At 35.6% G+C, this 27,129-nt stretch overlaps 1 protein-coding gene across 1 annotated transcript in view; it reads right to left on the reverse strand.

Moving 5' to 3' along the window:
- Positions 1 to 27,129, reverse strand: part of Ppp4r4 (protein phosphatase 4 regulatory subunit 4) — a 52,486-nt gene that overhangs the window by 11,078 nt on the left and 14,279 nt on the right. Inside the window, exon 3 of the mRNA XM_026394265.2 lies at positions 3,670 to 3,772. Coding sequence (XP_026250050.1) covers positions 3,670 to 3,772 — 103 coding nt within the window. The remainder of the gene's footprint in view (positions 1 to 3,669; positions 3,773 to 27,129) is intronic.

Here is a 27,129-nt window from a genome sequence, read left to right on the forward strand (position 1 = left end):
ATACACTAGGATTAAATTATGTAACATGTATATAACAGCTATATTTTAAAGTGTTCCCAAATTTAAGAACTTAAATTAGAGGTAAAAATATTTCTCCTCTAGATTTTTACTTAAATTTAACCTCAAGATGAATGGCCTAACTGCAGTACCACTCATCATCCACTGTGGACACAATTTAGAAAGTAAACTTCAAAAATATAATGGAATTAGTTCAATTCCAATCCTAACTCTGTTTCTGCCATTTTATTTTTAATGTTAAATTACTGCATCTCTAAAACTGAAAACAACAGTTTATTTTTTAAAATCCATTTTCAGTTAAGACATTATTGTAAGGATGAAAGTCAAATTCAAGAAAACAAAAATACAAGTGGTGAAATTTTGTAACACAAAAAGCAAGCAAAATCTCCAGTGCTATTTTATCTGATATCTTTAAGTTAAAGACAAAATAAGGGTTAGTTCTAAAAAGTGCATATATTTATGTCACAAATGAACCTTGGAATGATTACTTCTTGCATAAAAAAATGTTTATCATTGATATTTTTATATTCTTTCAAAGTAAATCATTTATAGAAAAAACAGAGTTAGTAAATAGTTAGATTATTTTTCCTCATGGACTTAACAGATCATCAACTAAGATACTGAAAACTATCAGGATCATAGTATACTCAAGCCAGAAATCTGGAAGCCATCCCTCACTTCCTGAATCCAATCCATTATGAAGTTCTCGTCACTCAACCTCAAATAAATGTATCTCAGGTATTACCTCACACTCTACTGTCTGAACAAGTCATCTCAACCAAGCCACCATCAAATATCATAAGGACCAGTGATGAAGATTCCTACTTGTCCCATTCCAATCCACTCTCCATAAAGTAACCAAAATGATCACTGTAAACTATAAGTGGGATCAAATCACTGTCCTGCATGAAGCATTCAATGGCCTTACACCGCCTAAGAATAAAACTAACTATGAAATGCTCTGACCTCTTCTGCAGTCATAGCCCACCCCCACCCACTAGTTCCAGCCACACCTTCCTCTCTGTTTCACCAAGCTGTTGAACCTAGGTTACCTACTACTCTCCGGAGACTCTTAAATGGCTGTCCTCCACATCCCTTCAGTTTTCAGCTCATCAAAGAGGCTTTCCAAGACCTCCCAGCACAGCAGGTTGCCCTGCTACTTTATATCATTTTCTCCTGTTCTTTACACTCAAAGCCCTTAACAAAAATGACAGTTATACCTTTTGCCTATTTGTTGAAAGTCTCTTTCCCCTCTGTACTACAGCCTTCCTGGGGACAAGTTCCTCATCTGTGTTTTATTCCTCTCTATTTCCCCAGCACTTAGAACAACAGTGCCTGTCCCCTTGAATGAATGAATGAATGAATGAGAAAGAATGTCATTATTACAAAATGCTCACTTTGGGATACAAGATTGATTTTTTTTCCTAAAATTAACTAAGAAATTTTGGTCATGGCAAAATGAATAAAGTGGCTATAGGATTTCTGTCATGGCTTCACCATTGGAAAGCAAGCACTCACAGAAACAGGGCCCATCTGAAAAGGGTGCTAACCAGGAAAGCAATAAGTCTTCACAATCTCTCAATGCAATGATTTTAAAATGACTAGCACATAAGCAGAGGTTCCATCATTTGAAATGGGGCTGATTAAATGTCTGGCCACCTACATTACATATTAAACACTCAATAAAAGTATTTTTGGAGTTGCCCCTATAAAGCCTCTCTCATTTGTTTGATTCTTCTGCATTTTTCCATAAAGCCAGAATCACACAATGCTCTCTTCTATATCCTTATTCTTTTTCATAGTTTTTAGGACGTTCTGATCCAGAATATAATTTGAGACCTCTTTTAACTTTTTTTAAAAAAAAAAATCTCTTCAAACTTAGTTTAGGGAAAGTTAAAGGAAGATACTAACAAACTGTTGTTATGATTAACTAAAGAAACAAAGACAAACTTTTAGCAATAAAGATTTCTTAATACAAAAGTAGTGTAAATTTTATTTGCATGCATTTAATCAGTTAATCCTCTGTATTATGGATCACTTTTAATGATTTTAGGAGCTTAATAAAATAATATCTTTCATAACTCAAGCAGGCCTTACAGTTTCAGAAGATATAGCAGATACTTCCTATAAATATAACATAGTAAGTGTATATTCTTTTGTTTTACTTTTTGGTGCTGGGGGTTTAAACCAGGGCTCACATATTCAAGTGTATGTTCTTTATACATTCTCATAAAATTAATGCTTTCCTGAGAGTTCTTATGTACTTGCTTTATTGTGGGGCCATAAGCCAAAGAATTTTGGCAAAATAATTTAGAGACTGCTAACGGTCACTACTCTTTATCTTTAATCTTTTATTCCTGCTTTATACAGCACTGGAGTTTCAACATGCTCTCTTGGAACAGATTAGCCAGCTCAACACAGAGTATGCAGCTTACTTAATATTTCTGGCTTTAAATCTTATTTGCTTATTTATATTAACTCCATTATCAAGAGGATCTAAACATCTATTCCTCTTTACAATTGTTTAACTAGCATTTCCAAGTTCCCTGCTATCAGGCTTAGGTCAGTTAATATCATTGAAAATCAAATAGGAAAATGAACATGGTCTGAGTAGATGGCATTCTTCTGGGAAAGAAAAACAGATATGAAAAAAGCTTGATTCACATGTGAATTACATGCAATACCAAACTAAACATTATCTCAATTCACCACTCTAACCAGTAAAAACAAATCATATTGCATCTGTATACAGATGTAGGTAGCTTATAAAAACGGCACAGTCCATCCCTCATATAAACCCAGGAACCAAAACCATGCCAGATCTGCCTAAAAAGAAAACCTGGGGACACACACACAATAACAGTATTTTAAACATATATAAATCAATTTTTAAAACTAAGAAAAAATATAAAACCAAATAAAAAGCCAAAGCAAAGTGTACAAAACTTGCCATAAGCAAAGCATTATCTCCACTGCCATGTAACCTCCCTGATCCCATGAGCAGGTAAGCTTCTGAAGAACACAGACTGCTGTCTGCTTTATTCTTTCAAGTTCTTTAAAGAAGAGACCGCTCATAGGTGCCATTAAATCATAAGTGCTAAAAATTAAATATTTAACATAACAATCAATAAATATGTAATCAGAAGAAAAAAGTAGAGAAAACATTTTATGTTCATAGCAAGAAAGCAAATTCTGAAGGAATTTAGGAAGCAATAAAACAAAATAAAACCAAAATTTTGGTCTTGATGGCCATAATTCAACCTTCATTTGATGATTCTTCAGTTACCATAGGACGTTTATTAGGACAATCATTAAATTACAGTATCAATGCTGTATAAATATAGATTAACATGTTAATATAGGTTTAGTCAACAAAACAAAATATTTATGATTTAAGGAGAATTAGATTTTCGAGCAATTAAAAAGCTGACTCTAAAATGTTTCTAAAGAAAAAATGGCTTGTGAAGAAATCATTATAACAAATCTCCCTAAATGTTTTCCTGTAATTCAAAATGTATAAAGTAATCCTTCCTCTCCTCACTTACTAGATATGAAATATCAGCCACAAAGCACCAAAACTTTCTCCCAAGAATGACAACACACTACTGGGGAAAAAATGAGAAATTGAAAGCTTATTTCATACCAACTTACTCTGACTTTTGGCAAGACTCTCCGAAGCGTCTCAGTAGGATTCTGTCGCATCAAAAATGGAAGATTTGCAATCACACTTGTTCCTTGAATATCCTGACCAGCACTTACAAAGAAAACACCAATGTTAAATTTATAATTATAAGCTGACTTCTTGATTTAAATTATAAAAGAACAGATTCATTTGGAAACTGACACTATTAATGACTTCCTACAAAGTTTTAAACACATCATTGAAATTTTAAAATAACATCAGAAATAAAATTTCATTAAGTAAATATTATAACAAATACATGAAGATATTAATTATGTTTATACTAAGGTAATATTCTCTGTTTATAAACATGTTTTAAGTCTTAAAGTCTTGAGTCTACTATTAAAATTCACTTTAAAATTCTACCTCCTTTTACCCTACCAGTCGACTTACTTTATAAAAATACATATGCAAAAGACAAATTTTTATTTTGGTAAGATAATAATCATAGGAACAAGAGTGACAGGCAATTAAAATCAACTATAGCAAAGTACACAACTTTCTTTTAGCATAATGAAATTACTTGTTACACTAGACTGGCTCCATGAGTTTCTAGAAACTTCTTAAAAATACACTTAATATTCTTAATGGTCAGTAGGGTCTGATTATACAATACTTTTTTGACAAAACATTCATTAAGGTTTTACCAAAATAATCAAAATGAAACCCCAGTGGCCTAAATGCCTTCAAAAAATATTCAGATCTTCTGAAAAACCATTTCTATGAACTGCAAAAAAAAAATTGTTTTTAAGATACCACTAAGTGACAAATGTTCTGCAAGTTGTTTAAATGTTTATCAAACAGATGCTAGTAAATGGCCTCAGAGGGAAATTCTATCTATCCATAACTGATGCCAATTTAAATATTAATTATTAATGATACAACATTCGCTTATTTAAAATTTGTTGGTTTTTTTTTTTACTTCTCTTGAAATGGAATATTTATAGTTATGAGAGGTACATAAGACTTTAATACATGTTTTTAAAAATAGTTTCTTAAAGTAATGTTTCTGGCTCAAAGTTTTTAAGATCTGTTTATAAGAAATATGTTCTGATTCTAAGTGAAGCCACCCTGCTGTAAAAAAGTCTTTTTTCCTATTGCAATATGATGGGATATGAAATATAGGACATCATAATCTTTTCACTGTTCTCACCATTTTCTAAGAAAATATTTTAATGACAAAATTAAGAAGGAAAAATAGAAGGCATGAAATCAGGAACCATACCAAGATGGGGAGAGGATCAAAAAAGGGAACTTAAAGTGGCATGTAAACATGCTACTTGTAGTAGGTCAAACCATAGCCCTCTAAAAGATGTCTGCTCCTAATCTCGGAGCCTGTGAATGTTTTCTTAATTTTGGAAATGATCTTGAGATGAAGAGATCATCCTGGATTATCTGGGTCAGCCCTAAATTCAATAACACAAGTATCCTTAAAAGAGTCACTCAGATGGAACTGGGGATGTGGCTCAATGGTAGAGTACTTACCTAGTATACACAAGGCCCTGGGTTCAATCCCCAACACCACAAAATAAAGAGTCACTCAAAGAAGACAGAAGAGGGGAATGGAGTCTGATCACAGACCCAGAGATGGGAGGGATAGAGCCATATGTCAAGGGTTGCTGACACCCACCAGGAACCAGGGAGGCCAAGAACAGATTCTCCCCAAAGGCTCAGTTGATTTCTTATTTTCAGACTTCTTATCTACATAACTATGAGAAAATATATTTTGTTGTTTTAGGCTACCCAGTCTGTGGTAATTTGTTACAGTAATGACAAGAATTAAATACACTACTAAAGAACTAAAAGAGAAGTATCTGGGGAAAAAATTATCTCAATATAACAATGCCTGACCCAAGGTGCAGGTTTAATACATATCTCTTGAAAGAATGGGTAAATAGATGGCTAACTGGACAAACAGATATCAGAAATATTTAATATTGAATATTCAGTAAATTCTATTCACTAACTTCTTAAGTAGAAAAAAAAGGAATGTGATCTTTAATTCATCGTAAATGTGAAGATAAATCATTTCACAGGAAGAACAATAAGGAAAACCAAAAGAGGAAAAAGAAATCATAAACATAACAAAGTGAACAGAAACAAAAAATAAAATGGCAGATTCTAGCCATAAAATATCAACAATTACATTCAATATAAATGGGTGATACACATAAATTAAAAGTCAGGGTGTTGATTTTAAAACATAACAATATGCAGCCTATAAGAAGCTCATTTCAAATAATATCAGCAAGTAAAGAATGGAAAATTATACACTATGGAAATGTGAATCAAAAGAAAGGAGGCTATGTCAATAGCACATAAAGAAATCCTTTGAGACAAGAAAAGCACCAGGAACAGACAGGGCCATGACATAATAATAAAAAAGATGATCCACCAAGAGACACAGCAGTCTTAAATGTAGATACACCAAGGAGGGTGGCAAAATGTGTGAAGCAAAAAGTGATGGAACAGGAAGGAGGAACAGACAAATAAACAAGCATAGGTGGAGACTTTAACACCCATCTCTCTGGGTAGAAAAACTGCATAGAAATGAGAAGGACACCTGAGGACCCAATAATCCCACTAACCAACAAGATCTAACAGACATTAACAGAACACCTAACAACAGAAAACACATTCGATTTAAAACCCAAAGGAATCATATCAAGAAAAAACACATTTTAGACCATAAAACAAACTTCAACAGATTTTTAAAAATTAAAATCATGCAGTTTTCTCTTAGGATAATCAAATCAAACTAGAAATCAATAACAGATAACATAAAACTCTTGGAAATGAAACAACATACCTCTACATGCTCCAAGAGGGTTAAAGGAGTCTCAAGGGTAATTTTTAAAATGTTGACGTAAATGAAAATGAAAATAGAACATATTAAAATTTGTGGGATACAGCTACTGCAGTGCAGAGAAGGGATTTTATAGCACTAAGTACACACGTTACAAAACAGGAGAACTCTCATATCAATAATCTACCTTTCCACCTCAAAAACCTAAAAGAGTAAATAATCACAATTTTAAAAAGAAAGAAAATCAATGAAGAGCAGAAATTAATGAGGATAAGGACAGATAATAATAGAGAAAAGGAGTAAAACAAAGAAAGACCTGGTTGTTTTAAAATATCAAGAAAATTGACTGTCCTCTAGCAAGAATGACAAAACAAGAATGGCAGAAACAAGAGAAGACACAAATCACCAATATCAGGATTGAACCAGGAGACAACACCACAGATCCTGCAGACAACAAGGGGTAAGAAGTGAACACTACAAAATATTCTGCACATGAAAATTTGATGACAGAAAATGAACTAGTTTCTTAAAAAAAAAAAAAGACTTTCCACAATTCATCCAATATAAAAGAGATAATTGAATAGTCCTACAATTGTTCAGAAAACAGAATTCATATTTTCAAACTCCTAAAGAAAAAAAAAACCTTCAGGTCTAGATAATTTTACTGGAAATTTAACCAAATACTTATTGAAGAATTAACACCATTCTACATTCTTTTCCAGAAAACAGAAGAGGAGGGAACACTTTCTAAATCATTTAAAGAAGCTAGTATGACACCCAAACCAGGCAAAGCAACAACAAAATATAGAGCACTATCTCTCATTAATATAAAGGGAAAAAATCTTTAACAAAATATTACCACGTAAAGTACAGTAATATATAAAAGGAATAATTATACACCATGATAAAATAGGAGTTATTTGAGATTCAAAATCAATGTAGTCCATCATATTAATAGACTAAAGAAGAAAAAAACACATCATCATTTCAATGCAGAAAAATATTTGCCAAAATTCAATACATGTACACTGAAATTACAATTCATTATCATTTACAGTCACTCAAAAAAATACCAACAAACTGAGTACTTGTGTGCTGAAAATTACACAACACTGATGAAAGAAATCAATGGTTATTTTAAACAATGATAGACATGCTCTGTTAATAGATTAGGAAATTCAGCATAGTAAATATGTCAATGCTCCCTTAACTAGTATATTTTGGGGAGACATAGATAATATTTTTCTAAAATGTATACAGAAAGTCAAAGTAAGAATAGTTAAAACTATTTTGAAAAAGAAGAATGAAATGAGAGGAATCTGTCCTCCCAAGCTGTATTCTTTGTATACAAAGACAGTATTGCATTGGTGGGGGGACAGACTCTTAAGTCAATGGGAAGGTAAATCAATGGAGAAAAGACAATCTGTTCAATAATTGGGTATCTACACGCATAAAAATTAAAAAAATATATAGTCAAATTAATGCAAACAAAAAACTCTAAAATTAAAAAAAAAAAAAAACAGGAGAAAATCATCTAGATCTAGAACTAGGTGAAGAGTTCTTAAACTTCCATATGATCTATTGAAAGAAAAACTGTTAAGTTGAACTTTACCAAAATTTAAAATTTTTGCAGTGAAAGACCCTGTAAGAGAATGAAAAGACACACAACAGGTTGAGAGAAAATATTTGCAAATTGTATGTTTGACAAAGGACTATTATCTAACCTATAAATAAACCTCTCAAAAACCAACAGTAATAAAACACAATTCAATTAAGAAATGGACAAAAAACACAAAAGAGAGATTTCACTGAAGATAATATAAAGAGTACAAATAAACACAGTAAAGTATGTTAAATATAATTAACCATTAGGCATACACAAATAAAACCACAATGAAATATCACTACATACCTACTAGACTGACTAAAATAAAAAAGAATGATATTACCAAAAGCAAAGGAATCAGGATTACTAAATTCATTGCTAAAGAGAATGTAAACTGACACAGCCACTTTAGAAAACAGTTTGGCAGTTTCTTAAAAAAACTAAAAACATACAGCATATAACCAGCAATTTGTACTCTTAGGCATTTATCCCAAAGAAATGAAAACTTATGTTCCATAAAAATATGTGGATGAGTGCTTACAGTTCCTTTATTTTAATAACAATAAAAAATGAAAACAACCATATGTCCTTAAATGGGAGAAATGGCACATCCATACAAGGAATGCTACTCAGCATTAAAAAAGATCAAACTATTAATATATGCAATGATCTGGATGGATCTCTAAAGAATAATGCTCAGTGAAGAAAACAATAACAATCACAAAAGGTTACATATTGTATAATTCCATTCATAGAACATTCTTGAAATTACAAAATTATACAAATGGTTTCTAGGGGCTAATGAGGGGTACAAGGTCAAGAGGGAAATAGGTGTGACTATAAAAATGAAACATGAGAGGTCCTGTGGTCGTGGAAATCTTATATATAAGTATCCTGAATGTGATATTGTACTGCAGGTTTTTGAGATGTTACAAGAGGGGGAAACTTGCTAAGGGTACATGGACTTCTCTATATTACCTCTCACTACTGTATATAATTATCTCGAAGTCAAAAGTTTAAATTTTTAGAAAATCAACCAATGTTAATAAAAATTTTAAAAAGACATGTGACTATCTCAACAGATAAATTTGACAAATCCAACATTTATTCGTGATTTAAAACTATCAGCAAAACAGAAATAGATGAGAACTTCTTAAATCATATAAAAAAGCATCTATGAAAAACTTATTGCTAATATTATGCTTAATGGTAAAAGAATGAAATTATTTCCCCTATCAAGAACAAGGTTGTTCACCATTTATCTCTTCTATTCCACATTGTATTGGAGGTCTCAGTCAATGCAATAAAGCAAGGAAAAGAGATAAAATGCTTATCTTACTAGAAATGAAGAGTTAAATTGTCTGTAATCATAGGAAATATAGTTGTCTTTAACAAAAAGCCTAAGTAACTTACAAAACAGCTAGTAGAACTAAGAAGTAAATTGAGCAGTGCAGCAGAATACAACATCAATATGTAAAAGTTAACTGTAATTCTATATAATAGAAAAAAATCATAAATTATAATTTTAAAATAATCTAGTTTGTATTAACATACAAATATGAAACATTTGAAAATTAGGAGAAATATCTGCAATATCTATAGACCTAAAATTATGGAACATTAGACAGAAATAAAAAGACATAAATAAATAGAGATATCAAACACTCAGGATTAAAACCATAATACCATTATAATGTCAATCTCCCAAAGTGAAATAAAGATTAATGTGACCCCAATCTGAATCCCAGCAGACTTTTTATAGAAATGAATAAGCTTATTCTAAAATTTATATGTAAATGCAAAGGATAAATAATAAGCAAAACAAAATTAAAGAAGAATGAAGGGGGACTAAAAATATTTAATTTAAAGATCTATGACAGAGTTACAATAAACAAGAAGTTTGGCACTGGCATACAGATCAATGGAAAAGAACAGAGTCCAGAAATAGATCCTACTGTAAAGGGCATTCGCATTTTGACAATGATGAGGAGACAATTCAATAAGAAAGTGATCTTTTCAACAAGTGGTGGGGAACAACTGAATAGCCATATACAAATACAATGACTCTCTCCCTGACATGAAACAAAGAACCAATACTACAAAACTTCTAGAGGGGGCTGGGGTGGTGGCTCAGTGGTAGAGTGCTCACCTAGCATGCATGAGGCACTGAGTTCCATCCTGGGCATCACATAAAAACAAACTAATGTATCCACTTAAAACTAAAGACACAAAAATAAATAAATACTTTTTAAAAACTTCTAGAGGAAAACTTTTCAAAAATCCTAATGAGTTTGTGTTTGACAAAGATTTCTTAAAACAGATGTAAAAAGCATAAGTAAAAAAAAAAAATCAACCAAACTTTATGAGGATTTAAATTGTGTGCTGTTTTAAAGCACCATTACAAAAATGGAAAGGCAAGCCACAGACTGGTAGACTACATAAAGCATTCTTAGACTTAGTAAGGTGTTGAGAGCCACAGCCAAAGGGGCCCCAGCAAACTTCCAGCTGCCGGCTGATGATTGGCTCACAGTGGCCCCAGCAACATCTAGCTGATTGGCTCCTCTGCGGTGATGTTCATTGGGCTGTTTCCCTGCCCTTCAAACTGCCAGCTGATGATTGGCTCACAGCGGCCCCAGCAACATCTAGCTGATTGGCTCCTCTGCGGTGATGTTCATTGGGCTGTTTCCCTGCCCTTCAGACTATGGAACTGCTCATTGGGGGACTTCTTTGGCTCCGCCCACGCGACCCAGCCAATTGGCCTCAAGAGCAGGAGGATTGTGGGAGGTGGAGAGGTTGGTGTGAGAGAGAGGCTTGTGGAAGCCGGTGGTGGCAGTTGGGCTCTGAGGGTTTCTTTTCCTGAGGAGCTGTTTTGCTTGGCGTTTGTAGTTCTAAAAATAAAGTTAGTTTCTTTTGACAAGTGGCTCCTGAATTGTGCCCAGCCAGACTGCGGCAATAAGGAGATCCAATAAAAAATAGGACAAAAGATTTTATACTTCAATCAAAAAACACAAATGGTATCTGATATCACTATAATGTAAAAGTGGTCTACTTTATGCTTTGAATATAATAATCCTTGCTGCACTGCCAAAAAAAATACAAATGGTAAATAAACAAATAAAAAATGCTCAACAAAACTTATAAGGGGATTCAAATTACAACTAAAATAAGGTACCACAGCACATCCACTAGAATAAATAAAATCGTAAAAACTAAATACACCAATGCTGGCAGGAACAATGAGAAACTACTTCTCTCATATACTACTAATGAATAAAAAAGTGTGACGACTTCTTAAAAGGTTACATATACACCTTCCAAACACCCCAGACCTTCTGCTCTTGGACATTACCCAAAGGAAAGGAAAGTGTATACCCACGTGTACACCTGAACACAAAAGGCTCATAGCAGCTTTGCTTGTATTAGACAAAAACTGCAAACAACCCAAATGTTTATTAGCAAGTAGACAGTTGATCAGATTGTAATAACTCCTTGATGAGTGCTGACAGCAATAAAAACAAATTAAATATTTATACATGCAAAAACATGAATGACTTTCAAATAATTACAATAAATGTAAGATGCCGTACTAAAAAGATACATACAACTGTATGATTCATTTGTGTAAAATTTCAGAAATTGAAAACTGCTGGGGACCAAACATTGAGAGTTACCATGGATAGGGTTGCCAAAAAATAGAATAAAATAAAATTTAAAAAGAAGAGCCTGAGGAACCAGGCTACATGAATGAAGTGAACCGAGTGAACAGCAACAGTTTGCCCAAATGAAGTAGAAGGTCCATCTAGTACTGAACAGCAGGTGTTCACTGCTTCTGTCTGTCCTAGCAATAGGGCTCTTCTTCATAATAATGATGTCAAGTCATGGCAAAGGAAAGCAAAGAGCCAGGTGCAGTGTGCATGCCTGTAATCCCAGCAGCTTAGGAGGCTGAAGCAGGAGGATCTCACATTCAAAGCAAGCCTCAGCAACTAGCAAGGCCCTAAGCAACTCAGTAAGACCCTGTCTCTAAATAAATCATAAAAAGGGGCCAGGGATGTGGCTCAGTGGTAAAGCACACCTGGGTTCAATCCCTGGTATCCCCAAAAATTAAAACAAAACAAAAAAAAAAAAAAACCAGGAGAGGTGGAACAATCTATAGTCTACTTAAATGCACAATAGTGAAAAGTGTGAAGCAGTCTGGGAAAGAGCTATATATCATTCAAAAGAGACACTGAGAAGAGTAGACCTGGCTGTGCAAAGAAGCGGGTACTACACTTGAACACCTGGGGATTCCTTGAGGCTAGGAACAGCTGTTATCTCCTGCTGATTTTGATCATAGTCCACATAAAAAAAAAACCATGTATTTATGGTTAGTATGTGTCTATGCTACCATCATTGAATGGAAGGAGCCTAAAAAAAATCAAATAGAGGAGTCAAGCATAAAATATATTACTATTTGATTTGAAATGTGCAATTTTTAAATAAATGATTCATCAATGTTATACTCTTTTTTAAATACCAAGCTTCAAAGACTTCAAAACCTACAACTTCCAACTGGAAGGCAGGCTCCAGGAAAAAGCATCACGATTGCACCTTGAGCTGCTCCTGTGTGCCCCAAGCGCTGCTCTTTGGGGCAAGCTCCTTTTCTAGGATACTCACTCAGAAACAAAAGGACACAAGCCACTCAGCAAACAAACCTTCTACAACCAAAAAGAACTGGGTTAATCATCATCTGAACACTGGCTAAAAAGGGAAGAGAGAAAAAATAAGACTAGTTAAATAAATGAATTTAGGACAGCTATCTTTTAAGTTCTAAATTAGTGTTACTAATTATTTAATTCCCAGGGGGAGATGCACCTATTTTAAAGATCCGTTTTTAGTAATATATTAAACCAATGAAAAATAAGTCAGTGCACTCAAGCATTCTTGATATAATAATAAAAAAGTTTAGCAGTCTTTATTGTCATAGCTTCTGCCACTGTCATGGTAAACATCTTTCAGACCAATGCTAATTTCATACCTCCTGTAATCCAAGGATGTTTGCCCAAATTATGCCTTCCCCCTTGCCTAGCAAAGTAGCACATAATAAGGGCTTCATAAATTGTTTCTGATTTAAACAATCTCCACCCCACGTCAGCAGCCCACTCCTCCTGTCAGAGGCATGATCCTACAACCTGGAAATGTTCCATCTCTGAAGTCTGATCTTGCTTGTTGGCCATGTCTTTCCATTTTAGGATGCTAAACCAAATTTTCTTCTCATCACATTTCTATTCCCTGAATTCCTCCCTATGCTCCAGGTTCTAACTTCCTCCTGGTTTCACTTTCTTCTTAGCCAACCTTAATCTCACCACTACTTAGGGCTGACTCTTACAACCTTACTTCTTCAATTCTTTTCCTCATAATAATAAGAAAAACAGAGCATCCAATAGACTGTCAGGCACTGTATTGATAAACACCTTACTTGCATTCATCTTAATTCTTACAAAAATCTTATAAAATGAGTAGCTACTACTGCCGCAGTCTGCTGGGCACAATTCAGGGGCCACTTGTCAAAAGAAACTAACTTTATTTTTGGAACCACACACGCCAAACAAAACAGCTCCTCAGGAAAAACCTTCAGAGCCCAACTGCAACCACCGGCTTCCCACAAGCCTCTCAACCTCCCACTCCTCCTGCTCTTGAGGCCGATTGGCTGGGTCGCGTGGGCGGAGACAAAAAAGTCCCCCAATGAGCAGCTCCATGGTCTGAAAGGACGGGGAAACAGCCCAATGAGCATCACCGCAGAGGAGCCAATCAGTTGGCAGCTAGAAGTTGCTGGGGCCGCTGTGAGCCAATCATCAGCTGGCAGCTGGAAGTTTGCTGGCAGCTGGAAGTTTGCTGGGGCCCCTTCTGGCTGTGGCTCTCAACATCTCCCCCTCTCTGTTTAAACAACAAGCATGTGGCTTAGGGACCATGCCTGCCTTAGGTTGTTCAATAGTACATATGGTCCTTACCCGTTATCGAATGAGCTGACCTCAAGGCGTCAGCCTCCTGTCTTAGGTTGGTACCATTGCAATTGGATCTTACCCATCACTGACTACCAGTCCAGTATACAGCCACACCTGTGGATAGGTCTTTGTACCAGCGGGGGGGGGGGGGTGAGGTTCTTTGCCTCACCTCTGTTGGCCCCCAAATTTTAGCTGAACAACCATGACAAGCAGAAAGGAGGAAGATACACCAAGCCAACTGACAGCTCCTTTTGGAAAAATTGTACCACCGATGACACCATCAGCAAAAATACCCCAACACTACCACAAGTCGCTGCACCAACAGATAGTTCACAATGCATACAAGTGAGTTCACAATGCATACAAGTGATACATAGTCCAGGCAAGTTCTGCAAGCAGTTCAGTGATGGCTATTGCAGAAGCTGTAGATTGGTTTTATCTTTGTCTTCACCGGCACTGGGATGAAGATAGGAAGTCTGGCAATAATGGCTAAAGAAAAAATTATTTAACATTCTAGAAGGCACGAAAAGAAAACAATTTTCTTAACAATTTACATTATCTTGCACAGAATTATTAAATATAATGAAAAGAAAAGGTGAAAGTAAACAAACAGATCTGTTAAACTCCTTTTTTGTTCATATATTAAAACAATCCTCAACAGCTGTTTATCCAATTTAAATTAAACCATTTAAATCACATGAATAAAAAAAAATTTGGATCCATTTTTTCATGAGCACTCATCATATATGATATATGGACATACGTACATTCAAACATATAACAGAAAACACAAGTGTGCACACATAATATAATACATACAACACATAACATAATAGTAAAGGCCTTATAACTTTTAACAGATGAAATCTCCACTGCAATGTTTAAAAACTCTATAGTCAAAAAATAGAACTGATCAGCAAAACATTAATCTAGGTCTGTATGAGCTCAAAAAACAAAATAGAACTTCATGATGTGGGAAAGGGTAATAATAAAATAGATATTGAAAAATAAGCATCCTGGTTCTGTCGCAGATGTAAGAATAGCCAAACTGGAGTTTTGGATATCAGTTGTTATGGATTTGAGCCAAATCATCTTCTTTTGGTCTGTAGAAATCATTTTAGTTAATCTTTCTGGAATCCAAATCAGCTGCTGTTCTCCCTGTGGAAACACACAAACAGACCCCCGACTCCAGACAATTACTGGGTCAGGACCTTTCCATTGGCCTGTTAGAATATCTTTCCAAAGTACCTTGAGATTATGCACATTTTTTGGACACATATGCCTTTCCCCAGCACTAAGTCCTGATGAATCCAAATTTAAAAAGTTTAGAGTAAAAAGGGTTATTTTAAGTTTATCTTTGGGGAATATATACCCCTTCCCAATTCCCTCTTTTTGCTTTAATAAGTACATTTTAATAGTTTGATGAGCTCTTTCAACTATGCCTTGTCCCTGTGGATTGTATGGGAATCCTGTTATATGAGTAATGCCAAATGATGAGCAAAATTGTTTAAAAGAGGTAGAAGTATAACCAGGGGCATTATCTGTTTTTAACTGTTTTGGAACACCCACAGTAGCAAAATTTTGTAAGCAATGAGCTATAATATCTTTAGTTTTTCTCTGGCATGAAGGAAGCCCATCAAAAATCCAGAAGAAGTATCAACTGTAACATGCAAATACTTTAATTTTCCCAATTCTGGCAAGTGTGTGATGTCCATCTGCCAAATATGGTTAGGTATCAGTCCTCTAGGATTGACTCCAAGATTAACTTGTGGTAAAAAGGTCACACAATTTTGACATTGTTTTATTATTTGTCTAGCTTGTTCCTTGGTTATTTTAAAACGCTTTTTGTAAAGTATTAGCATTGACATGGAACTTTTTATGAAAATTTGTAGCTTCTTCTAGTGTAAAGAAAATATGTATGTCATGTGTAGTTTTATCTGCTAAATCATTGCCCAAACTAAGGGCTCCAGGTAATCCTGTATGTGCCCTGATATGTCCTATAAAGAACGGATCTTTTCTGTCCCAGATTAGACTTTGTATAGTGGAAAGCAAAGAGAAAACAGTAGAGAAAGGGGAAATCCTACCAGCATCTTCAAGGGATACAATAGCATTAACTATATACTGACTATCCGAAAATAAATTAAATACAGAATCTTTAAACATCATAAAAGCTTGTAATACTGCATTAAACTCTACCTTTTGAGCTGATTGTTTGGGTACTAAAAATGTAAAAGTTTGATCAGGTGTAACTATTGCTGCTATACCATTATTTGACCCATCAGTGAATATATTTGGAGCATTCATGATAGGGGTTTTTCTTATCATTTTTGGAAAAATTACAGGATGAGATGACCAAAAAGACAATAAAGGATTAGATGGTAAGTGGTTATCAAATGAAACATTAGATTTGCACATCATTATTGCCCAAGTATTTAACTCATTAGCTAACTCATCAATTTTGATTCATAGTATATGGAGTAATAATTTTATTGGGAGAAATTCCAAACAATCCCTTTGCTGCTTTTATTCCTTTGAGTATTAATTGTCCTACAGCCTCAGGATACCTAGTAAGAAGAGTATTAGGAGAATAAGATAAATGTATCCAAATAATGGACCTTCCTGCCAAAATACTCCTGTAGGGATATTTTTTGTTGGTAGTACAATAAATAATAAAGGCAAACTTATATCAATTCTATCCAAATGCATATTTTCCATATATGTTTCAATGATGTTTAATGCCTTTCTTGTTTCAGGCGTTAACATTCGGGGTGAATTTGGATCTGATGGACCTTTTAGGATATCAAATAAAGGTCCCAACTCTCCTGTTGGTATACCTAGATAAGGCCTTGTCCAATTTATGTTTCCTAATAACTTTTGAAAGTCATTAAGTGATTTGAGTTGATCTACTCGTATTTGAATCTTTGGTAGACGGACCATGGTTGAGGATAATAGAACTCCTAAATAATTAATTGGAATATTTAATTATACTTTATCTATTGCTATCTCTATATTATAATTTTTTAATAAGTTTGTAAGTGTAGCATAACATTCTAGCAATGTGTTTTCAGCTTTGTGTGCTAATAATACATCATCCATATAGTGAAACATTTGTAGTTCAGGATTTTGATTTCTAAGTGGCTGGATTACTTTGTTAACATAAATTTGACACATAGTTGGGCTGTTAGCCATCCCTTGAGGGAGTACTTTCCATTCATATCTCTGATCAGGACCTTCATGATTCAGTGCAGGGATAGTAAATGCAAAACGTGGACTATCCTCAGGATGAATTGAAATTGAAAAAAAACTATCTTTAGTATCTATAACTAAAACATACCATGTTTTTGGCAAAGCAGACAATTGAGGAATCCCCGATTGAGCAGGTCCCATAATAACCGTCTCATTAATAATGGCTCTTAAATCTTGCAATAATCTCCATTTATCAGATTTCTTTTTGATGACAAAAATGGGAGTATTATGGGGAGATACAGAAGGTTGTATATGTCCTTCCGCTAATTGTTGTTTGACCAGGTCATGGGGTGCTTCTATCTTTTCTTTAGTCAGGGGCCACTGAGGAACCCATACTGGTCTTTCTGATTTCCAAGTAATTTTTATTGTCTCAGTGGCCATTTCTGAAAATCCAACCCATGTATGTCTGTTCCTTGATCTATTTGTATTGGTTTTGCTATACCTTGTTCTTGTTTTTCTAATCTTTTTCCTTTCCTAAAACCTTGTCTGGCCATAATAGTGGGTGCATTTTGATTGATGTTATTTGTTAATGTCAACCCTAATTGACCTAGGACATCTCATCTCCATAAATTTACGGGAAGATGATCCAATACATATGGCTGTATAGTTCCTTCACATCCTTCAGGATCCTTCCAATCTAATACCATTGCACTTCTATGGGGATTAGTCACCACTCCTAGGCCTCGAAGCGTTTGAGTGGCTTGTTGTAATGGCCAATGTTTTGGCCATTCTTGATGAGAGATGATGCTAAGGTCTGCACCTGTATCCAGTAGCCCATTAAATTCATGTCCTTGAATATTTAGTTTTAGCATGGGGCGAGAATCTAAATTTAAATAAAGCATCGCCCAATCTACACTTGTGGAGCCTAATCCCTTGGAACCTCTTTCTACAGTATGACTGGAAAATTTATCATGTAGGCTGGGTATTATTAGTAACTGTGCTATTCTATCTCCTGGTGAAATTACCGATATACCCTTTGGAGAAGTGGCTATAATTTTTATTTCACCTTCATAATCGGGATCAATTACCCCAGGATTGATCATAAGTCCTTTTAGAGTAGAAGAGCTGCGTCCCAATAATAAATAATAAATTTCCCAAATTTCCTTTGGGAAGAGGTCCTTTTACCCCTGTGGGAATGATTTGAACTCCCATCTCTGGAGTTAGTACTGCTCTGGCGGAGGCGCAGATGTCCAACCCTGTGCTCCCTCTGATTTGTCTGATGAGGGATCTGATGGACAATGTGTCCTGGGCACTACCCTGATGGGGTTGCTGGGTTCCTCCAGTGCTCCATATATTTGTGGTTTTGGGCCCTGGAGCATTGGACCCCCTGTCCATTTTTTGGCAACGGAGCCCGATGCCTTTCTCCATGATATAATGGATAAACACCTGGTCCTTGTTGGTTTTTTGATAATGGAGTACCCTCTATGGTGGTTTGAGAATGGCATTCATTATCCCAATGTCTCCCTCTATGGCATCGTGGGCAAATACCCGGTATTCTACTACTTTGATACCTAGTTTTGTTAAACCCTCCTCCTATGGGGCAATTCCTTTTAAAATGTCCTGTTTGTTCACAATTGTAGCATGTTCTTGGCCTGGCATCTAAAGCCTGTTTTACTGCAGTTGCCACGACTTGCCCTTGTTCTAAAGCCTGTTTTACTGCAGCTGCCACGACTTGCTCTTGTTCATTAATGTCTCTACATAATTTAATATATGTGTTTAAATCTTCATGTTTCCATGGTCTAATGACTTCTCTGCACCAACGATTCGCTTGCTCATAAGCCAGTTGTTTTAGTAATGGCATTGCTTGTTCTGTATTCCCAAAAACTCTGGTAGCTGTTTGAATAAGCCCATCTACAAATTCAGCATAAGGTTCATTAGCTCCTTGTATTACCTTAGATAATTGACCTTGTAAACCTCCATGTCCTTAAAACTCTTCCATGCCTTAACTGCATCTACAGCAATTTGTGCGTATACACCAGGATCATATGCAATTTGTTGCTGCTGATCCTCATAAGGTCCCTTTCCTAACAACATATCTAGATTTCTCTGAGGATAACCAGCTGCTGCATTTCGCCTAGCCATCTCCTTGCAAAATTCCTCATTGGCAACCTTCCATAACAGGTATTGTCCTCCATTTAGCACAGCTTTACACATATTAGCCCAATCTGCTGGCGTCATGTTCAAGTTGTTAATGGATTCGACCATGCTTACAGTGAAGGGTGCTTGAGGACCATAGGTTGTTACAGCCTCTTTTAACTGCTTCACTGTTTTGAAATTTAAAGCATGGTGAATTCGCTGCCCTCCTGCCTCTAATACAGCGCATGTTAATATTTGAGATCCTGTCTCAGGATCCCAACTATCAACTGCAAGGGTTGGGAGCATCCCAGCATATGGAGGTGGTGCTGTTGGTTGGACACTTATGCCCTCTGGTGATAGAAAGGTGTTAGTAGCAGTCTCCTATTGTAACTTTTCCCCTGATGGCTTTTTCCTGCTCTAAGCTTTCGTCCTCTATCTGACTAGCTCGAAAGACCTTCTCTTTTACTTGAATCTTTTCCTCTTTCTGACTAACTTGAGAGACCTTTTCTTTTACTTTAATCAATATGTCTTCTCCTTCCTCTACCTTTGTCTGAACTGAAGGCTTTGGACTAAGCAAACAAGATACCAAAGTCCACAATGGCAACGTGCCAACTGGCAGAGTCCCTGGGCTTTTCTTTTCTATTCTTTTTAAATCTTCACCATGATGGTTCCATTGTGATATATTTAACAACTCCTCCTTAAAAAGCCATGGGCTACATTTTTGTATTGTATCAATGTATGCCCTAACTGCTCTTGATTTTACTGAGATGCCTCCTTCCTCTAACAATTTACTTAACACTCTTTCAGTTTGTTTTTTACTAATTTCTGATCCCATATTTCTACTATAATACAACCCAACAAGATAACGCCGAACAATACTGAAACAGAGTGAAACAAAATTGGAACAATACAAAATCATTATAATAGCCTCCTGAAATGTCCATCCATCCTTTCTCCCTATCTGTTCCTCAGATGTGAGCGGTTTTCCTTCCGTCTCACTCATCTCCAGGGACAGGCAACTTAAAACAAAAGTGAAGCAAAACAAAAGAAGAATCTTAAAATGGCTACCCATCCTTTTGCCCTGCCCTCAGGGGCGAGCAGTTTACCTTATCACTTACACTCAGTCGTTACCCGTGCGGCCCACCAAATGCCACAGACTGGCTGGGCACAATTCAGGAGTCACTTGTCAAAAGAAACTAACTTTATTTTTAGAACCACACACGCCAAACAAAACAGCTCCTCAGGAAAAACCTTCAGAGCCCAACTGCCACCACCGGCTTCCCACAAGCCTCTCAACCTCCCCCACTCCTCCTGCTCTTGAGGCCGATTGGCTGGGTCACGTGGGCAGAGACAAAAAAGTCCCCCAATGAGCAGCTCCATGGTCTGAAAGGGTGGGGAAACAGCCCAATGAGCATCACCGCAGAGGAGCCAATCAGTTGGCAGCTAGAAGTTGCTGGGGCCGCTGTGAGCCAATCATCAGCTGGCAGCTGGAAGTTTGCTGGCAGCTGGAAGTTTGCTGGCAGCTAGGAGTTTGCTGGCAGCTGGAAGTTTGCTTGGGCCCCTTCTGGCTGTGGTTCTCAACATACTACTGTTGGCTTCACTTTATTTTACTTTTAGAAAGATAAAGGCACTTGCCCAAGTTATCCAGCCTGTACAATTCCAAAACCCATGCTATCAACATTACTGCCTTCCTTCCAAACTGTGCATCCAGCCAACATCAAAACATCCACCTGCTCCTGCTCCTCCTGAGTTATGTAGCATTATTACAGAAAACTGTACAATTGTGCTGCTTAATACTTTTAAAAACAAGGTTACAATAAAAGAAAGAAAAGGAAAAAAAGCCAGTCTCTGAAGTCAGAAAGAAATACAAAATAACCAATTTGCAGCAACAAAGAAAAGGACCAGAAATCCTTAATATATGATATTGCCTAAAACACTTTCAGAAACATTATCTTGGGTCTCTTAAAACAAGACTATATGTGCTATTTTCTAAATCCCATGCCTTCCCCAAAAAAAGCAGCCACAAGCTAGAATAGATAGAGACAGGGCTGGGGATGTGGCTCAGTGATCCAGCACTTGCCTAACATGTATGAGGTTCTGTGTTCCATCCCCAGCACCACCAAAAAATAAAAGAATGACTCTAGATCTTAACAATATTATCTTTCTCTATCCTAGTACAGTACTCCTATCATCTAGGAACTCAAAATCTAATGAGGAAGATAAATTGACACACTAAGAATTTTGAGTATATAGCAAAAAGTCCCATCCCTTCCTAGCCTGAACAAAGGGCCTGCTTTATTTAGTCCTAACCCAATTGAGAAAGGGAGAGGAGAAGGAGATCCCTCCCCAAAAAGATGACATGACATTGTCAGTCACAATCATATCTGAGAACCCCAGCCTTGCTACTGTCTGACTATGTGCAGGACATTATACAATCTGTATTCCCAGAGGCAGTGATCCTAATCCTAGCAGCTTTCATTTAGATCCAAAATACAACACAAAGCCACCAATACTGTGCTCAACTTTCTAACAATGAAGTGAATAACATGCAAGCCTTGCTCCAAGCTCACAATGAAAACTAAACTTTACATAGTTGGTATTTAGTCATTTCTTTACTCACATTAATTAAGCAGTTAGTTTTAATGTTTTAATGAATATATCAAAATAAACTAAGTAATTACCTTTGGAGAATTAACTTCCAAAAAAGACAAAACCCACTGCTAAGGCAAAGATAAAGAATCTAAAGCAGAAGACACTGAATACTATAATCCATAACATCAATAATTGTCAAATATGGCATATTTCCACATGAGAGTACTAAACTAAGATTAAATCTTCAAAACATTGTTTATAAAGTCAGAGAAGCATCACAGAGAAACAAATTACTTATTTTTCCATATTAGGGCCAAAGGAAGAGTAAAAGGAAAATTAACATTTAAGGGCCTACTATGTGCCAGGCAAGACACTATACATACATTTTTCCCATTAATCTTTACAATATAAAACCAATGTGGTTTTATCCTTACTTTACATCTGAAGAAACTCATGCCCAGAAAAATGATGCAATTCAGCCCAGGTCACTCAACTAGTAAAGACAGAGCTAGGATTCTAACCTGTGAGTCTTTAAATCCATAACTGACATGATATCGCTTCTGATCACAGTTCCATCAAAAGAAGTAGCTTAACTGTCAGCCTGTTGACAAGGTTCTCTAAATTGACAATTCTGCAAGAGTTACCACATGATTCATTTGATAACATTTGTGCTACAGTAAATATCTTTACTGGTAATTTCTGCTACTTATCCACTGCTATTACAATGCCATGTTAACCCTGTATGCAGAAGTTTCAAGCAAAGTCCAGCTATACAGAAAGCACTGGCTGCCAAGCTTACAACAGTATACAGGTGAGCACAATTGTCACCTGTCCTGGAATGGAATTAACTTATTAAGGTTCAAGCATACCAGAGGCATTAATAAATCTTTTCTTATTTTTTATGTTGCTTATTTTGGATTTTTTCCATATTATAGTTGAACATTAACAAGATTATATTTGCTGTTAACTTATGTTTACACTTTATTAGACACAGAATGATAATTATTCTTAAATTCTAGTTTCAGTAATATGCAGAGAAACATGCACGTGATCTGCTGGTTCACAATTTAAAATGTATTCCTTACTATGGGTCATAGTTAAAAAAAAAAAAAAGTTGAACAAGCACTGTTCTGTAGTACTTTATAGAAGAGGGAAAAATATCAAGGTCTGTCCTAAATACATGAGCTATAGCAGGAGTATTATAAAATATGAGTTTAGGAATAACTACATAAGCTTGGGAGATTTCTGGAAACACTAGAGGCTCCTCCCTGCTATTTTTTTTAACCAGTGTTTCTATTTCCCCATTAACAAACAATGGTAAAAAAAATCTCCTTAAAAAACACTTTTTTAAAATATATAAATATGTTATGACATAGTAGGGGAAAAAGGCTAGCTAAGAGGTACTACCAACCCAGGAAGAGAGAAACTCAGGAGGGAAGATACAGTAGCTGCCAACAGTTATAAGAAGAGATAAAAGCAGGCTCAAATTTCCAGCACTTCCAGAAAGAAGGGATGATAAATAGCTATCACATTAAGGGGAAGAGACTCTATAGAAGACAGGGGACACTGATATAGGTTCAACCATTCAACTGTTCAGAAAGTACTTAAATGTTTAGGATTATCCAACACAATCTAATAATGCTTTATGGTTGCACAGAATTTGTTGACAATAAATATTGACTGAATGGTTAAGAGTATTGAGAAGAAAAGAAAGAATACAAAATTACTCCCAGGTTTCCCTCCAGAATGAATTAAAAGATGGTCAAGTCTCAATCAAGCAGAGGCATATTTAGACAAAAAAGTGATGAATTCAGTTTCAGGCACACTGAATTTGAAAAACCAGCAGGACATTCTGGTGGAGACACCTTGGTGGAAAAATTGGTCAGGTTGCCAGCAAGTCCAAAGTCCAGGAGAAACAGTCAAGGCCACAGTCACAGATTCAGAAGTCCTGGCATGGAGACAATACTGGAATTTTTTTTTTCCCCTATGTGGACACCATGACCCAGAAAGAGTCCCAAATAACACATAATGATTCCCGTCTGCTCCTCTAACTGATATTAGTGTAAATGAAGCACTGAAACACAAGAATTGTAATACAAACAAATCAATTATAATATTTAAAAGCTCATCAGTCAACCAAAAATCAATCTGTAAAAGCTGTGTGAAATAATGATCCCTTTTCTCTACTGCTAAGGACAAAATAAAATAGTATATAATATGATACTGGAGTTAAAGAAGACTTCAGAAATCCAACCCCCATCTTCCCATCTTCACACTGTGAAAGTGGAGACTCCTAGGCCAACAGAGTTGATGGGACTTGTGCAAGGTCCACCAGTTCGTCTCTGTCAGGGTCAAAATACCACTCCACAAAGCAAGAATCTGCTGTTTTAAAAACTATCTGTCCTTTAACATCTTTCATGGTTCCTAAATAACTATTCATTTAAATTAATTTCACACATGTATATTTTCTTCTTTAAAAGAAAGACAATTTTCTCCCTGTTGTCCCTTATAAATAAGAACTATTTTAGACAGCCAAATATTTCTTTTAGCAATATATGAATTACCAGTTCTATAATTATCCTAAATGAAAAAAAATTTTTTTCAGCTATACTGAGGTATAGTTGACAAATAAAAATTGTGTGCATTCAGGGTGTACAACGTGATGAGGTTTTTTTTACCCTTTTATTATAAATTGATAAATTGTAATTGTATATATTTATATGGTACAAAGTGATCATGATAATTTGACAAATGTTTACATTGTGAAGTGTAACCACTATCACCAGAAGCAAGCTAATTAGTATATCCACCACCTCACATATTTATCTTTTTGGTGGTGAAAATACAGTAGCACACTGCATAAAGACATTTCAGTCGATAATGGACCAGATATATGATGGAGGTCCCATGTACACTGCCTATCACAGTAGGCATTTTAGTTTGTGTAGGTACATATACTCCATGAGGTTCATACAAAGATGGAATCCCCTAATGATGAAGTCTCAGAATGTGTCCCTGACATTAAGCAATATGTGTCTAGTTAAGATCTACTCTTGTGGAAAACTTCAAATATACAAATTTCAAAAATATAATTGTTATTAATATCACGTGCAATTTGATGTATGAATAATTCAGATAAGTTTTCTATACAGTTATCTATATATATACATATACAAATATATATACATGTACATATATTTTTAAAGTAGAATATGTGTTTTAGTCAACTTTTTTGCTGCTGTGACCAAAAGACCTGACAAGAACAATTAGAGGAGGAAAAGTTTATTTGGGGGGCTCAAGGTTTCAGAGTCTTAGTCCATAGAGGGCTGGCTCCATTCTTCGGGGTCAGAGGTAAGATAGAGAACATCATGGCAAAAGTGTGTGGTGGAGGAAAGCAGCTGGGGACCTGGCACCAGGAAACAAAGAGAGACTAAGCTCAGCCCACAAAATATAGACTCGAAAGGCACACCCCCAGGGACTCACCTCCTCCAGCCACACCCTACAAGCCTCAGTCACCACGTAGTTACTCCCTATCAGGGGATTAATGCACCAATTAGGTTAAGGCCCTTTCACCGCCACACTTCCTAGCATTGTTTTACACAGGAGCTTTCAGGGGAACCTAATCTCTATAAATTATAACAATATGTATATCCTAAATATCAGTATTTTTATATGTGATCCAAATGCTATGTATGTGAGAATCATGAAGAAACTAAAGGATATAACAGGAGTTTTAAATTCAAAATAGATATTGATACAAAATATAATTTCACAAAGCAATAAGTTATTTCATTCTTATACACAGTCTACCTGAACAAAATGAAGAATTAAAACAACACATGTTAATTTTAAAAAATACTAGTCAAAAGTATCAGAACTGACTAGCATACCTTGAGCTCTATTTTTTTTTTCTTAACTAGATAGTTGATATTTTTGAAGGAGTGGAGAAATACATGGACTTACCATTCGAGATAAGTTCATAACTGAATAAGTAGTAAGTTTCATTTACAAAGTCACAGCACAATGAAGAATCTTAACAGCTTGACTAATAAATCTCCCTCACTTCAATGACAGAACACAGAGAAGCTAGATTATATCCTCAAGGTCATACAGCTGGTCAGTGGCTGCACTCCATGTTTCTTAGCAACAAAGATTAAAAGAAAAACACAAGTTATACATCTATGGCTGCTTAAAAAAAGAAACAAAAATTAGCCTAAAGACCTATTGTGAGTTTTTTCTTGGATAATTAGAGACTAGAGGTAAACTAAAAAATGTGTGATATTTTGAAACATTAAGAAATATTTTCCTGAAAAAAAAAGCCACATTTATTTGTCTACTTGTATGCCAAAAGATGAAATATATGTTTTCCAAAATAAAAACACTGGGCTGGGATGCAGCTGAGTGGTAGAGCACTTGCCAAACATGTGCAACGCCCTGCAGTGGAATGGAGATTTTTGAAGACCACCACACCCAAGCAGGTACTATCTTAACTAAATAAAAGTTTATTTTTAGTGTATGCACTAGAAATCTTGTGAGCATTCTTAATTTTTAAAAGAAAGATTTAATCTGCTTAAGTATCAGAGACGAGAACAGGAAAAAGATCAGATACTCCCAGGTTTTTCCGCCTCTGACATTACATAAGATAGTGCCATTATCTGAGATAAGAAAGCAACCCATGTTTGAGTAAAGAACTGAAGGAAATGGAGCTAGCAATGCAGAAAAAGCACTAACAGCAGAGGGAACACTAAAAGCACGTGTGTCCTTGCTGTCTTTGGGGAACAGCAAGGATTCTGGAGAGGGAGGAAGGAACAGTAGGAAATGAAATAAGAGCAATAATGAGGAGATCAAAGAAATCAGACAGAGCCGTTCTCAGATCTTTATGCAACTAGATACAGAAATCTATAACCAAGAAAAAAAAACCTCACAGGAAATAAAATACCCAAACTACCAAATACCAAACTACCCAAATTCAGGTAAAAAGGAAGGAAACAGCCCAAATAGCCCTGCATCTATTAAAGAAGCTGAATTTTGTACTAAAAACCTCTGAACAAAGAAAATTCCAGATCCAGATACCTTCATTAGTGAAATTTACCTAACATTTAAGGTAGAAATTAATACCAAT

Source organism: Urocitellus parryii, chromosome 6 (assembly GCF_045843805.1).
Source record: "Urocitellus parryii isolate mUroPar1 chromosome 6, mUroPar1.hap1, whole genome shotgun sequence".
NCBI lineage: Eukaryota > Metazoa > Chordata > Mammalia > Rodentia > Sciuridae > Urocitellus > Urocitellus parryii.